The 16,828-nt window shown below is 43.1% G+C and overlaps 1 protein-coding gene across 3 annotated transcripts in view; it reads left to right on the top strand.

The window, feature by feature from the left end:
- Kcnk10 (potassium two pore domain channel subfamily K member 10) overlaps positions 1-16,828 on the top strand; it is a 136,020-nt gene that overhangs the window by 69,912 nt on the left and 49,280 nt on the right. For all 3 annotated transcript variants that reach the window (XM_085830607.1, XM_085830606.1, XM_021179327.3), the window contains exon 3: positions 10,590-10,707. In XM_085830607.1, the coding sequence (XP_085686733.1) occupies positions 10,590-10,707 (118 nt within the window). The remainder of the gene's footprint in view (positions 1-10,589; positions 10,708-16,828) is intronic.

Below are 16,828 nucleotides of genomic sequence, written 5' to 3'. Positions count from 1 at the left end.
CTGGATGCTAGGCTGTGGACAGTTTGGTCCGGATGACTGTAGTTGCTGTTCTGAAGGTGGGATGAGGTAGAGGCGACACAGCTTTCCCTTCAGAATCAAATGTGGGGTAACTGCATGGTTCTTGATCGTTTTTTAAGGCTGTAGGGGTTGCCATTTTTCTTCTGCTAACACCTCAGCCACTCACTGACTCATCCACTTAGTGACTGTGTTGATGGTCCACTGTGTGCCAGACGCGACCCCAGATCCTGGGGATTGGACGGCGAATCAGAGATACGTGAGGTCTTTGTGCATCCTGGGGACTGGGTGGTGAATCAGACAAGTGAGGTCTTTGCACATTTGGAGTTTATAAGTCAGATGACCTACCATTCCCGTTCTGTGCTTCTGTGGGACCTCTTGACTATTATTCACCTCTTTCAAAGTGTCCTGGCTTTAAACAAGTTCTATTTATGGATAAAGGGAGAGACAAGACATGAATATTATCATGTAAGTATTTGTAAGTAAAATGAGGATGAGCAAGGAAACCAAGGCCCTCCATCTCCCAAGGGCAGTGACTATAAACATGTGCTACCATGCCTGGCCAAAAAACTCTTCTCTTAAAATTTTATATATTTTTGTTGTACTAGGTATTTTATTTAGGGACTTGAACAAACTAGGCAAACATTTTGCTACTAAGTTTGAGTCTCTGGCTGGCTCCAGAAATTTCCTTGGTTGCTAGGAACTACAAGTCCTTCATTTCTGGCCTAGTTGTGAACACTGCTTCTCCTGATGATGTTTCTGTCCTGGCTGTGAGTGAACAGAACCCCTTGGTCTCTGCTGTCCCCTGTGTCTCCATGTGTTTAGGAAACATAGTAAGGAAAGCACGGTGTGTTCATTAAGGATTCCTATAGCTATGAAGAGACACCATGACCATGGCAACTCTTATAAGAAAGCATTCAATCGGGGCTGGCTTACAGTTAGTGGCTTAGCTCACTATCATCATGGCAGGAAGCACTGTGGCATGCAGCAGACACGGTGCTGGAGAAGGAGCCTCTCAGGCAGCAGGAAGAGCGAGTGATACTGGGCCTGGCTTGAGCATCTGAAACCTCAAAGCCCACCCCTCCAGTAACACATTTCCTCTAATAAGGCCACAGCAACGCCAACTAGGCCATACATCCTAACAATGCCACTCCCTATGAGCCTACAGGGGCCATCATTTTCAAACCACCATACACATGGCTTCTGAGATATTCATACATCAGGCTGTGATTCCAGAGCCCCCACCCCCACCCCTAGGCTCTTTTTCATCCATCAGTCTTGTCAGCAGATGAACTCTGACAGTAACATTTTAGGTTCTTAGTGCCCAGGGACACAGCTCTGAGGGGTGACATCATTCTTCCTGGCTGGTGATTGGCAGTGAGAGGGGTTGGCCTTTCGTCAGCCACTCAGTCACACAGAGGATTGTTCAGCATGTGCAAGATCAGGCCTGCAGCCTGTGGCCTGCCTCTGCAGGCTTCCACTTCGTTATTATTATTGCTTCTCCCTCCAGGGCTGTGGGCTCTGTCAATGTTTTGGGGAAAGGATCTCAAGCGATCGAGCCAGACATTAAAGAGCTAATGGAAATTGGCAAGGCCTTGGGAAATGAATTAGCAAACAAGGATTCGGTGCTCGAAAAACAAAACCCCAACACTCTCAGAGAAACAATGCCGGAACCCAGAAATAAATGCTAGCGAGTCTGCACTTCTACCCAGATGTGCCCGTGTTGGCTTTGTTTAAAGAGTTGCTGTATATGTTGTGGAATCATGGATTCTTGATGGTGGTTTGTACAGCTCTTCTTTCTAACCCACACTATTCATTTGATAACTAATAATTGACTAGTTGGCATGAAGCTGGTACCATATTAGGCTTTAGCAATTCTAGAAAAATGTATGAAGTGAGAGTGTGAGGCAGATACTTCCTGCCCCCTAAGAGCCTTCAGCAGGTACAGACCATACGGTCAGCTCCCGTAGGCAGAGTGCTTGCTGCTCCACAGTTGTGGGAGTGTGCCTTGTCTACTCTCCATGACCCTCCTCAGAGGTAAGCAACCGGGGGATAGAGAGTTGCTCAGGCTTTGGTCAAAGGCAGAACTGAGATGCAGACAAGACTGTGTGGCTCCAGAAACCATATATATATATTTGGCTTTCAGGACCCCTGAGATGGCAGGGGTCACATACCCGTGAGTCTAGTGTAGACAGCAATGATTGGTTGCTAGCCAGCTTCTACAGCAGTGTGGCTTTGTGTCTGAACACAGGTGTTAGGACTAGGCCTGTGTGATCTGTTTAAAAGCCGGGGTGGGGTTGGGGGACAAGCACTACCATTAAGACTAGCTTTTCAGACTGCACTGAGAACATTTATTTTCACTTAATGGAATTGGGGAGAGGAGTTGAAAACCATGTGGGTTCAGGATGATCACTGAGCAAGTGAAGGTTGCCTTTAGACTCCTTTAAAATGGGGGCAGTCATGTAAGTTCTGAGTCGTCTGTGTCATTGTGGACAGTGAAAGAGCAGAAGACAGGAGAAGGCTAACGCTAAAGGCTTTAAGCTTCGGTCTGCCTCTTATCAATTACTATAAGCCGAACAAACCACTTCTGGTTTTTTGTTATCTCATTTGAGAATATCCTCATTGAGAATAGTTCCACCTGTGATCCAGGATTTTGGTGAGAACCAATGAGTCTAGCATATTGCAAATGCTGGCGACTAGTGTTACTTTTAAAAGGATTCTAGAACTTTCTTCTGAGGGTCTCTGATTGTCCCAACTTCCTTTTTCCCACCTTAATCAAACTGTACTTATCAGAGATATGCCGGTAGTATGTGTGGACTCATCCTTTACTGGGCTTGGGGCATAACATGAATTTGGGGCTAAAGTTGAACAATAAGGGGTCAAGCCAATGGAGTCAAGTACAGTGAAACCAAGGGAGCCCTTTTAGCAGCATCTTAATCATCTATCACGTTCAGACTCTCTCTAATACTTTCTGTAAGTTCACACTGCAATGTACTGCAACTTCTGTGACTGCTTTTCTAGACTAGTAAGCGATTTTATTCTTTCTTTAATCTATTTTTATTACGACCCTAATTACATTTGTTTCTTTAATGAGTATTTGTGGAAGGGGTGGGGGTATGCATTTCACAGGGCCTATGTGGACGGCAGAGGACAACTTGTAAGACTCAGCTCTTGTCTTTCCACTATGTCGACTCCAGGGGTCAGATGCAGGCAGTCATGTTTAGCAGCATGTGCCCTTAATCTGCTGAGCCACCTTGTCTGTCTGTCTGTCTACCTACTGATCCCCCCCCACCACCTTTATCATAGCAATTGGATAGACTTTTTCTTCAAAGAAATAGTCTAGAATCATAGAAACCATGGAGCATTCATCAGCTATTGTCCTCAGGATCAGGGTGATTTTCAACATAACTTAGAAGATTTGTAATTCAGTTCACAGAGGCTGAGTCCAAACTGAGATGAGAGGCTAACGTTTACCTAGTCTGGGAGTTTATTGATCATATCAATGTCAACACATATATTCTTGTTTTCTTCATGTTCTTAGTGCATTCATTGTGACTTATTTTATTCTACACAATCAGGTAGGGGAGAAGTTTTATTATATCGTATAGCAAAACTTAGAAAGAATTTAACTATGACAATATTTGGCTAAACTAGTTATTCTAGTCAGCTGTTAATGAATTGCGTTTTAGAGCCCACTCCTCCATTGTTCAAAGGATTTACTTGGGGTCATGAGAAAGTCTAGGTTGCCTTAGACCGTGGGTTAGGGATGTGCATGCTGGCTTGTGCCTCCAATTCTATAAATAGAGCCTCTGCTCACCTGTCCCTTCTGCAGGTGGCTTTTACTTTAGATTTATGGCCAGGATATAAAGTTCTGATGAAAGCCTGTTACCTGCCTCTCGGGATCCCAGGAAAGGCTAATATTTGCACATAACTGAATATTCAAAGCTGCAGGAAACAAACACCATGGTGACATGGTGATGTTCACCCTAGCCCTGGAGGCACTTCGCCCTTTGTCTTTCTGAGGATGTCTCTTTGCAGGGAAGCCTGGGAGGTGCTGTTGCTGAGGATTCGGAAATGGTGTAGTTAGGTGGCCTCTGGATTCTGGCAAACCCTCCCGGGCCAGCACAGGCCTGGTGTTTTACTGACCCTCTGCCTGGGTGGGAGGACACCAAAGCTTCCTTTCCATTTTCCTGATTCTCTCACAAAGCAATTGAGATGTCTCAGCCTTGGTAGGACAGAGAGATGTGGTGAACTGAGTATCTGAGATAGTGAAAAACAAAACCAAACAAACAAACAAACAAAACCCCCAAACTCAGGATGGACAGATCTATCTTCCCAGAGTTTGGATCACTGATCTTCTTACGGAGGATTTAATGGCATCATTGGGTAGATTCGCCATCCAGTAGATTCGTGCTGTGACCCAAGTATCTCATTATTCTCGGCCTCTTATGTCCCCTGGGGACTGCAGTGAGGGCTGTCAGTCCTTGTGAGGGCTGGGTTAATAAGTGCATTTATAGGAGTTCAAAAGTGATTCCTATTATCATTATTAATAGAGAATGAGAATTCTCTAGCTGAACTGTGGCATACATTTTCCAAAAGCCTTCATAGCACCTTGGCAAGAGAGAGATGGCCTTTCCTCATTTTAGAGGTGGGAAAACAGGTTCAGAAAGCTGGGTGACTCTGCACAGTCCAAATATTTGTGGCTTTATTTGTATTTGTGCAGTGATATCCAACATACTCTCTACCTGTCTGTACTGAGGCCCCATGGCCTCTGGCCCCTCGCAGTGTGTCTAGTTGAGTAGGGCTCCAAACTTCCTCCCCTCTCACTGTTGTTTGATATTCTGAAGCAGCTAAGCTCCGCTGCTTCCCAAACCCCAACCCAGCGTACTCCCCGCCGAGTCAATGAAATATTTATGGGCTAAGTACTTTGGAAGCAGGAGAAAGGAGGAAAGATTGTTGCAAACAATATCGTCTTTCTGCTTTCTCACCTGAGGCTCATCTGTCCTCTCTCCTGAAAGAGTGTGGGCGAGTTACCACCCCACTGTGGGGGTTTTGCACCACTGAGAGTGTTTGGGGACTGGAAGGCATGTGGATTGCAGAGCCTTTCTCACAGAGCTCATGGCTTGCCTTCCGTCCATTCACAGCTGAACACACGCTCACATTAAGTATGCATAAGATGCCACCCTCCATACTCACATACCATATCACCTCACCCTTGACTAATACCCAGTTCATCAGGTCCTTTGCTGACGGTGCCCTGTAGGAATGAAGAACCTTTGACCCAGAGCTATGGGCGTTCCCTCAGATATCACCCTTTCCTTTTGTTCTATGGTATATAAGCTATTAGCAAAATGTCTGTGAGCTGGGTTATACTGAGCTGTGGCTCCAACTTAATTTTTTCTTTTTAAACAGATCCAGTCTTCATTCTGGAAATATCCTGGTTTCGACAATACATCCTAGCTATCTGTGTCCATGTGTGTGGCACAAATCTGTTGGTTTCTTCAGCTAATCTGAGAGAAGCAGATGATTATGTGTCTTGGGTTGTTTGTCTTCATGATGCCTCACGAGGAAAGAGAGAAACAGATGATCTCACCCAGCACACAGATCATAGGAGAAAAGCCCCCGACAGTTATTGGTCCCCCGTGGGCCATTGCTTATCCCCGTGCCTCGCTAACACTCATGATGACATCTTGCGCTGTATGGAAGTGTGATTTACACAGCCCAGCATCTTAACAGAGGAGCCTGGCTGGGTGTCCTGAATGGAAGGGTCACCTCTTCCTCCCCTGTTCATGTATCCCTCCCAGTAGGCGTATTCTGTGAGGCTAAAGCTTCTCTCCCTTATACTTTCAGAGCGGTCTGAATGCATGATGTCCGGTGTAAGGGTGGAGGGAGATAGAAAGTAAGGTACAGATGTTTTTAGATGCTACCTTCTTCCAAGTCAGTAGTTACCCTCTTGTCTTTGTATCCCCCTCTTTTCTGTTAAAAGATCACTTTACATGCCCACACACGTGTTAGTGGAATGGTGGTTGTTATTTTTATGATTATCTCATATATTAAGAAGTAGAAATGTTTTCCTAACCCACCTCTGGAAAGATCGTCTATTACCTTAGCTTGTTTATTCAATTAAGCACTCGCTCTAGCGGTCCCTCTCGAGTCATTGAATCATTTACTAGGCAGCTGGCTTGGTGCTAGAAATTCTAACTCAAGGGTCAAATGAGAGATTTAACAAGTGGTAGAATTAGAGTATAGTGTAATGTCTTCTTATATGTAATATCTATCTATCTATCTATCTATCTATCTATCTATCTATCTATCTATCTATCATCTATCTATCTATCTATCTATCTATCTATCTATCTATCTATCTATCTATCATGTATGTATGCATGTATACACTTATCTATGTATCTATTTTTCTATGAATCATCTATCAATAATATATCTGTCATCTACCCATTACCTACAAGGTGCCTATCTCTCATCTATCAATACCTCACTTACCAATCCTCTGTTATCTTTCCATAACCTGTAACCTGTCTACTCATAAGAGCTCTGTGAACTTGATAGTGGTTGCCTTTGTAGGTGAAGAGATGATGCTCACTGAGCCAGAGTGTGACTCAAATTGATGCTAATGCCAGTTGAATTTCCACCATATAACAACCTGAAGTTTTTTTTGAAATGCTGAAGATTGAACCTAGCTAGAGCTAATGACAGTTAGGTAAGTGCTTTACCTTGGAGCCATCTTCCCAGTCCCAAATAACATCTTTGAAATGCAGCTGTACACAGTTCAGCTAAATCATTACATTACCCATAATATGCTCAAATTTTCATGATATCCCGGCTGCTTGCTAATCTCCACCCCCTTTTTGTGTCTTGAGATAATTCATGAAGCTCAGGTTGTCCTAGAACACTGTATGTAGCCGTGAACTCCTGATCTTCCTGCCCCAGTTTCCCAAATTCTGGGATTAAAGGTGCATAGTCCATACCCAGCTTTGCTTAACTTCTGTGCCATGAACACAAAGATAATGGAAACATCAAAGAAATTAATTTAACTACAAAATGTTTTGAGCTCAAGCCATTAAAATCATTAAATAGTACTTTAAAAACAAAGTTAATTTTAAATACTAATTAATGTTAAATAAAACTACAGACTCATTTAGAATTACTGTTATTTAGTTAAAAGAATGTTTCTACTGTATATAATTTTTAAAAATTAGATACATTTTAAATAACTGAGTAGTTTCACTATAAGTAAATGCTAATTATTTACAGTATCTGAACATTACACAATGTATAATATTTACTAAACACATTACTTGGTACTTCAAAAAAACATAGTGCTTTTATCAGTTACCTTATAAAAACTGACCCTCAAAATTCAAATAATAACAGTTATAGCCAGGTTTTCTGAACATTTTATTTTTATATATCTATTTGTTGTTTTGGTTTGCTTTTTTGAGGCAGGTTTTTCTGTGTAGCCTTGGCTGTCCTAGAACTTGCTTTGTAGAACAGTGGCCTTCAAACTAACAGAGATCTACCTGCCTCTGCCTCCCAAATGCTGGGATTAAAGGCTAGGATAATAACTCCTGGTTCTTCTTTTCACTCTCTTCCTTCCATAGAACCAAATAAATAATTTCTACCATTTTAATGTAAATTCATTCATTCATTCATTCATTCATTCAATGTGTGTGTGTGTGTACGCACCTGTGTGTTCTGGAGTTCATATGGAGACCAGAAGACAACCTAGGATTCTATCTTCAAGGGCTTCACTTGCTTCCTCGGAGACAGAGTTTGCCATTGGTCTACTCATCATTTGGCGTAGACTGGCAGCTATGAGAGCCCTAGGAGGCTCCTGTCTCTTACCTCCCCAGTGCTGGGATTACAAACCTGAACCACCATGCCTGGCATTTTTACGTTGGTTTTGGGGATCAAAGTGAACTCCTCATGCTTTTGAGGTAAATGTTCTATTGACTGAGCCATCTCCCCAGATTCCAGCTTTGTTTTGATGTAGAATAGTTAAACTATCATAATTTCTAACAGCCGAATGAAGCTTGGGGTCTCCACATACATGCATGTTCAAGGGAGCAGTCTAGTTAGAAATGATCTTTGTCCAGTTGGTCCTGCCTGCACCCTAGGACAATGGGCATCCTTCATCTTAACGGGGATACAAGGATAGAAGCAGAAGAAGTGGAGTGCATTCTGGGTATTATGTGTAGAGAATCGAGCAAAAGTATCCACTTTGGGCTAGACGGGATTTGAGTCTCTACTTTCTGGCTTTGAGGCTTCACATGTGTTATTCAACTTTCCCATGCCTGTCGCAGCATCGCTCACGTGGGAATGATACCACCTCCTTGGGGTTTGGGGAAAGGATAAACTGTAGTTAGTGGTACTTCTAAAGTACCTGGCTCCGTGCAGGTGCTTACTGAGTGTTAGTATCCTCCCCTTTCAGTTGATAAACACTCCCTTTGAGGGTTACATGCTAAAACATTAAATATTTATTACTTGCACTATTCAAGAAAATGAAACTCGAAAAGGCATCTTACTTCAGATCTTTTTGGCGAAGCACTAATCATTCCGGCTTGTCTTTCTTGTAAACCTGTATTCTATGTGCGGCGCTGGGTTTATTTATGATGTTTGTGTGAAATTCTCAGCGCAGTGAGAGTTGACTGAACCTAAACTCTCTCTCTTTCAAGTTTTAATGGAAGATATAAATTATTAGGTATTCTTGGTGTGATTTGATGCCCAAGTGACTGAAGCCTAGAGCTGCCCTGGAAGTATGATGGGAGGGTGGAGCCATATCAGAGTTGGGTAGATAATGAAGATATAAACCTAGGTTTGTGACATGGTTGGGGTGGCTCTCACACAGCACAATGAAAGTGAATCCTCACCGGCCTCCCTCAAGAGCAGAGTGGAGGCCTAGAGATGGCTGAGCTGGCAGAGTGCTTCCCGTGCAAGGGTGAGGACCACGGCATCCATACAAAGGGCAGCTGGGATGGCAAGCAGATGTGAGGTCAGTGCTGGGGAAGGGGAGGCAGGGGGATTGCAGAGCTGGCTAGCCAGCCAGTCTAGACAGTTGGTGGGTGCCAGGCTAGCTGAGAGATCTTGTCTCAGAAAATAAGCTGGCAGATGACAGAGGAAGACACCCATTGTTGACATTTGCCCCCTGCACATACATGCACACCCATACATGCACCCCCACACATATATGTACAGACTCAGAGTAGATCAGAATGTAGCTCTGGGTTAATGAGTAATCCTGTTACTCAATGTTGATTCAAACCATCGGCAAAAATATCTACACATCCCTTGCAGCTGATGTTAAATTCTGGGGTGCTAGAGTTTATGTTAGAAACTATAGGTAGCTCAATCATAACACTTCATACTCCTACAGGCAAGGAGGATTAGACTAAAGACTTAAATAGAAAATATCATTGTCCTGTCCCCTCGCCAGTCTTATTTGCATGCAAAATCTATTCTACAGCTTGTTTTTGTATCACCTCTGAAATAGAAAAGATATTTTTGCATATTGAAGCAGCTATTTCTAAAAGAACAGAAATAAAAAAAAAAAACAAAACCAGGCATCAGAAATTCTATGTAACCTAAAAGGATAAATAAAATATTCACTGTGTGGCAGTTTATAGGTCAGGTCATTTATCCCTGCCCTAGAAGGCTTGAGTGATCTCAATAGGCATCCATTTGAAAGAGAATGAGGACTTTCCTGTTGTCCTCTGATTTGCGACAACCACTATGTGCCTGTTTGAACCAAGCTTAAACAGGAATATTAAGAACAAATAGAACCATATTTCATCATTTCTGCCATGCCCTCTCTACATTGGGTATTTCCAACTTTGCCCAGACTATGGAGGCTCAATCTTTCTAAGCAGCTCATGTCTGGGTCATCTCTTTCATGAAGCCCCCAGCTCTTATCATTACATCTCACAACTGTGGGCTGCATGTGCCTTAGATTCACAATAGCAACTCCTGCACCCTACCTGAAGCAGAATGACAAGGCTGGCCCAGGAAAGGCCCCTGAAGGATGGGCATAGTATGCAAGAGAGTGCGATCAAAAGCACAAAAGGGTGAGAGAGTTCTCCATGGAGTGGAGACATTTCAGTCGCTGATATGGGACTGGGTCACCACTGGGAACAATATAGTGGCTGTATTGGGAAGAGTGTGGGATGGGATCCCAGTGGTCCCCGAGGGAGGAGTCATTCAGGCTGATTGAAAACAGAGATCAGGACTGGTGAGGTGTTTTTTGGGTAAAAGGGGTTTCCTGCCAACCCTGAAGATCTGAACTCCCTTATCAGAACCTGCAGGCTGGAAGGAGAGAACTGATCCCTCAGGCTGTTCACTGCCCTTCATGGGTGCCCTGTGACACCTGCATATCCTTGCCCCCGATAATATTTCAGCAATGTAATATAAACGTAGTCGGTGTGCGTGAGGATGAGTGTGTGCCTTCTTCTGCTTTACAGGTGGCATCTAGACCATTGCAGGTTCCTGAGCAGTATAGTGATTTATTGGAAGATTAAAAATATCCTTCTAACCCATTTTTGTGCTTTCCCCTCTCTTTGCAGCATGCACTCGATGCTGATAATGCGGGAGTCAGCCCGGTAGGAAACTCTTCCAACAGCAGCAGTCACTGGGACCTTGGAAGTGCCTTCTTCTTTGCCGGGACGGTCATCACAACCATAGGTACTCATGTTTTTACTAATATCCTCTTCCTTTGCAGGTCCTACTGAGGAATGGGTAGACAGAGTAGGGACCAGGTTCTCCCTGCTCGGTCAGGTGAATACAGCTGTTGTGGCTGCTCTCAGTAAGGAGCAAAGCATGGTGAAGACTTCAGAATGGAAAGCCAGAGAGCATTCAGTGAAGGAAACCAATGTCAAGGCAGGAGTAGAATGCAGGGATTGGTCAGTTGAAGTTGGATGGTTTTGTTGCATTCAGATACTGTTTTAAAGATTGCACATCTTGGTAGAATTATATATATAGTGGTATGAAGATGTTCTGCAAAGTTGGGTGTGGGGGGAAGAGACCCTTTGCCCCTCTCCAGTTTTTTTTTTTAATTGTTCCAAGAAAATTGTTTCCATCCCTTTTGTCTGGTGTTTTTATTATACATCTGTGTGGCTTTAAATATCAAACCGGTATGGCCACTTCTAGAATTTTCCATTTTAGGGGTTGTTTCTCGACTTTCCACTGAGCAGGTGGAAGCTCTGGTCTCTTTTCTTTCTTCCTGTTTCACTTGCAAAGAATTCCACTTCCTGTGTCCCTATCTTCCTAGGATAGTCTCATTACCTAGAACCCTGGTGCCCCCTTAGAGCTGACTCTTGACCTGCTCTTTGTGGCCGATCCTCAGATCAACTCTCATTGCTGCTTTCCCTCAGTGGTGCCTGCCTTATTTTATATATTTATCTTTATGTTTTCTGATACTCAGGTTCTGGGAGTTTTTTCCTTTGGGGTTACTTTATAACTATAACAGCCTATAATGTCCTCAGTGTTCCAGTCATTAGGCAGTATGCATAGACCTGATTAGGAATGATGACATCTCCCTTTTCCATCTTTCTCCACCACACAATTTTAGCTGACATCACCTCTTCAATGTCTGCCTTAAAATGACGAGTGTAACCTGTCAGCCTTATATACTAACTGTGAGCTCGTAGCCACTCCAGGTAGTTCAGACAGGAAGCTCGTCCAGCATCTCACTTTCCTTTTGAGCACCACCCATTCTTCACAAGAGGCAAGAAAATAATCTGTTCGCTGTTTGCTCTCATTGCCATGCTTGCTCTGGTTAAACCCAAGTCAGTGTTGGTGTATCTCGCCTCTCATAGAGTTCTCTTCATCATTGCTTGTTTGCCTGGAAATCTCCTCCACAGGGAGATGGCCTTAACCTGCCTGGGAGGAACTTTCTACTCAGAGTCTCTGTGAGGCTCAGCTTTTGGGAAGCTTTTAAATTTGGTTTATAGTGTGGACAGTCAACTTCTTATGAGTGCATGTTTTAGAGGCATGCATTTCTGTTTTAATATCCACTCATGAGGTCTATGCTCTTCTACACTGGTGAAATCAAGAAAATTATAGGTGATGAAACAAACAGCATGAAAGAGAATTGTCATTCTTACTGAGAATTGTATCAGTTGAGGGCTTCAGAGAGGCAGAAAGAAGATCATATGCGTATAGACATGGGACCAGAGAATTGGCTTCTGTAGTCATAGGCCCAAGAAGTTACTTGGCAGGCTACTTGCTTGGAAGCTCAAGGGATGCCTTTAGAGAACTTAGTCCAATTCAAAGGTTTCAGATCCAGGATGCTGATGGTATAATTCTTTGACTCCAAAAAGCTGAAAATCCACAAGACCAGTGATGGAGATCCTGGTGACTACAGGCCAGAGAGGCTGGAGTTCTGATGCCCAAGGGTAGGGACAGAAGAATGCACCTCACCTGTATATATGCCAATATGGAAGGGAGGGAGGGAGAGAGGGAGGAATGGAGAGAGAGAGAGAGAGAGTGAGAGAGAGTGAGAGAGAGTGAGTGAGTGAGTGAGAGAGAGAGAGAGAGAGAGAGAGAGAGAGAGAGAGAGAACGCTCTTTTCTATGCCTTCTTCTTTTTTGCTCTGTCCAAGCTCTCAGCCAATCAGATGGTCTTGCCTACATTGATGCTGGATCTTCCATATTTAGTCCAGTAACTCACATGACCATGTCCTGTGGAAACATCTAGAAACATATTTTTACAAACACATCCAATAATAAAATAATAATACTTTATCAGTTTTCTAGGTATTCATAACCCAATTGGGTAAACACCTAAAATTAACAACCAACTTTCTTTTCCTTTTCTTTTTTTATTAGGTATTTTCTTCATTTACATTTCAAATGCTATCCCAAAAGTCCCCCATACCCTCCCCCCCTCATTCCCCTACCCACCCACTCCCACTTCTTGGCCCTAGCATTCCCCTGTACTGAGGCATATAAAGTTTGTAAGACCAAGGGACCTCTCTTCCCAATGATGGCCAACTAGGCCATCTTCTGATACATATGCAGCTAGAGACATGAGCTCTGGGGGTACTGGTTAATTCATATTGTTGCAGACCCTTTAGCTCCTTGGGTACTTTCTCTAGCTCCTCCATTGGGGGCCCTGTGTTCCATCCAATAGCTGACTGTGAGCATCCACTTCTGTGTTTGCCAGGCCCTGGCATAGCCTCAGAAGAGACAGCTATATCAGGGTCCTTTCAGCAAAATCTTGCTGGTGTATGCAATGGTATCAGGGTTTGGGGGCTGATTATGCGATGGATCCCCGGGTGTGGCAGTCTCTAGATGGTCCATCCTTTTGTCTCAGTTCCAAACTTTGTAACTCCTTCCATGGGTAACAACCAACTTTCTTAATCTAATTAGATGACAATCTATTTTACATTTGCAATTCTTAAATTTATTAACACAAGCTATTATCGTCAGAGTTCCAAGTATCCATGAGGCATGCAGTTTTGCACCTAGCACCTCTGTGAGCTCCAGTTCAGCTCAGGCTATTGGAATCCACAGATTCACCACACCAAACAACAAAAGCATGTGGCCTATGAACCTCAGCCAACCTAACGACATCACTGTCATCCCTCAGATACGCATAATGTCAGGTTAGAATGTGTTTGACAGTCTGGCTATTAGGATGAAGAAAGGCATTATGCATCTTAAGAGGACTATAAACTAATCAAAGTTGAGGCGTCTTGGCCATTTAAAAAAATGTACTTTGGAAAAATCTCTTGAGTGCCAGCATTGAGTCCATGAGCTATTAGGGGTTACTACATATAATAGAAAAAAAATCATTTCCTTGTGGTAGGCGATTGCTAAATCAAGGTTTTGTCTGATGCATTGAAAAACTCTATGCTGAAGCACTGCTATGCTTCTCAGTAAAGCACTAATGGTATTTATTAATCTTTACTTGTTTTTTCAGCCACCTACACATACATTCTTTTTTAAAAATTCACCCTACTCCTAACAACAGCATATCCGATCTTCCTTTTCCACTCATGAACACTAGGCCCCGGAGAAGAATGATATTACCTATACAAAGAAATTCAGACTGTGGCTAGAGTTATCAGTTCAAAATGGCTGACAACTTCTTGGGATTTTGCTTGAACTTTGGAGGGCATGGATTCCTTACTTTCTTACTGATGGTAAGCTTGGAAAAGAAAGAGCTACACCCCTGCCCACACTCCCCCCTGGACCTTCCCAGTCGTCTTCTCTCAGTAGGTTTCTCTGTTAGTTGAACTAACACTCCCAGAGTAAGGAAAGGACGAGGGGTAAGTGGACCCTGCTCGTGTCCTGTGAGCTCTTGGAGCTACTTGCAAAATAGTAAGAAATATATCACATTTTCTATTTTTCTAGAGTGAGTGGGATTTTTAGGCTTGGATTGTCTATAATCTAGGCATTCCAAACCAATGTGCACAGAGGGAAGAGAGTTCATAGTGAGTCCGTAAATCCCCTTTGACCCAGTGATCATTGCTCGACTCCTCTGGTCACTGAAGCAGCCATCTTTGAGCCACATGATCTTCGTTTAAGTCTTAGATGGAGCTTTCCTGTTGGATGAGCCTCTGGGTTCATGTGTCCTTATCTTGGCTATTTGAGAGGTTGTTTCCTCTGCAGAAAGAGACTGATCACTCTTCAACCAATTGTGTGTAGGATCAGGACCTTTTTTTCTGAATTATGAAGATGCTGTCTACCAACAGGCAACCACTACAAAACAACCACATAGACAAAAAAATATAACCCACTACCCAAAGCAGGCTGAGTCCCTGTTCTATGAAACTTAAAAAAAAAATGTTACCTTTTCCTCTCTTTCTATTACCGAAGACAAAATGAATTGTAAGTTGAATACTATTTAGCTGAGGAAAATTTAATTCCAGAGGGCCATTATAAAGCCATACAGTTAGAGAAGTTAAAAAAAAGTAGCTTGATACAATGTAAGAAGTAATGAGATGAGAAACAAATTGCTACATTTCAAAAAGCTAATAGGTACTTACAGTAAGTTCACTGCAAGGCTTATGGCAAGGCTTACAAGTAGTGTCAGGGCTTGGTCATTTTTCAGCTGTTCCTGAGAAATTTCCCACTATCTAGGAGTCAGGGAAGTGGAGTCATTCTCGTGGGAAGCTCCATCTCATTAACTGTGTGGCTCAGAGCCTGTTCTGATAGCTCTAGGTCAAAAGATAGTTTGCAAGCTGATGTGGTTGCCATGTCCCTCCACTATGAGCACTGTGAGGGCTTCAGAGCTCTTTGCACAGCCCATAATAGATGTCCCTCTTTGGTTCAGTACCCATACCGCCGTCACATGTGGAGGGATTAAGATGTATCTACTTTTGTGACCCTCCCAATAACATGGTGGAAACCTTTAACCAGGATGTTGGATGTTTCCTTGGAAAAGGTCCACAGAGATTGCTCTGTCAAAGGGCTTGGAGCTTTTAAGGGCTTGCCAAATCACTTTCCAGAAAGACTCTCATGTGTAGCATGAAGTTACATGTGTTAGGTAGGGCCTTTTCTGAAAAGCAGTATAACTACACAGTGTCTTTCTGCTTTTTTTAAAAAAGCCTTTCATGTGCTGATATATATATAGATTATGCTTAAGCCATCGGCCTTCTGTATCTGTGCTTTCATATCATAGACTCCAATGAATTATCGATTGAAAATATTCAAAACAAAAATGTCTGCACAGTGGACTGTTTTTCCATTTCATCATCCCTTATATAACGAGGTTTAACAGCCTGAATGGTCTGGTTTTGTGTGTCAACTAAACAGAAGCTAGAGTCATCACAGAGAAAGGAGCCCCAGTTGAGGAAATGTCTCCATGAGATCCAGCTGCAAGGCATTTTCTCAACTATTGATCAAGTGGGAGGGCCCAGCTCATTGTGGGTGGTGTCATCCCTGGGCTGGTGCTCCTGGGTTCTATAAGAAAGCAGGCAGAGAAAGCCAGTAAGCAGCAACCCTTCCCTTCCCTCAAGTCCCCCCCAACATGGCCTCTGCATCAGCGCCTGCCTCCAGGTTCCAGCCCTGCTTGAGTCCACATTATTACCAATGGCTATGAAACAAAATTAGATTTTAGTCTTTGTGACATTTTTAGGATCATATACCTCCTGGTCAAGTGTCAGGAGGTAGCTGGTGACTATGTTTCTTGCCTAGTAGCATTAACAAAGGGTTGGACCAGAAAAGGTATTGAAGTAGTGGCTTGAACTTATTAAATACTGTGATTGGATGTTTAATCCATGGCCACCCAAATAGCGACCATTGTACCTAACAGTTACTGTTAGAGGGTAGCGTGGTCCACACACATGCTCTTCATTCAAACTTGTAATAACCACATAGGGTAGGGATTAGCCTCATTTATCTATGGCAAGAATGAGAGCTGGAAAAGTTAAACAACTTACCCATTATGTCACAGTAAGTAAGCAATGGATCCTAGTGTCATTTACCAAGGTCAGCAGGGCTTGGTGCAAACTGAAAACGCATGGTTCATTATTAAAAAGTGATTAAGAATACCAACAGAAGCATCAGCATAGTCAACCAAGCGCAGGACTGTGGAAGGCCCCTCCAGACTTACAGCCAGCAGGGAAATGATACAGGTGAGGGAGGCATGAAACTCGGTTTAGTAGGTTTTATGTAACGAGTGCCGGGCCAAGACTTCGAGAGTCTGACACCAGTCATTTACTTCAGCCATATTTAAGCATAGCACAATTTTGGGAAAAAAGTGTTTTCTGAAAACAGTTAACTCAGTTCCCAGTGCACAACAATGTTAAGATATGTGTACACTGAGATTCTTTAAAAAGCACTATTGGGTACTTTGT

This window comes from Mus caroli, unplaced genomic scaffold (genome assembly GCF_978045245.1).
Source record: "Mus caroli unplaced genomic scaffold, Mus_caroli_1 scaffold_14, whole genome shotgun sequence".
NCBI classification, from domain to species: Eukaryota; Metazoa; Chordata; class Mammalia; order Rodentia; family Muridae; genus Mus; species Mus caroli.
This window is presented reverse-complemented; position numbering and strand designations above follow the sequence as displayed.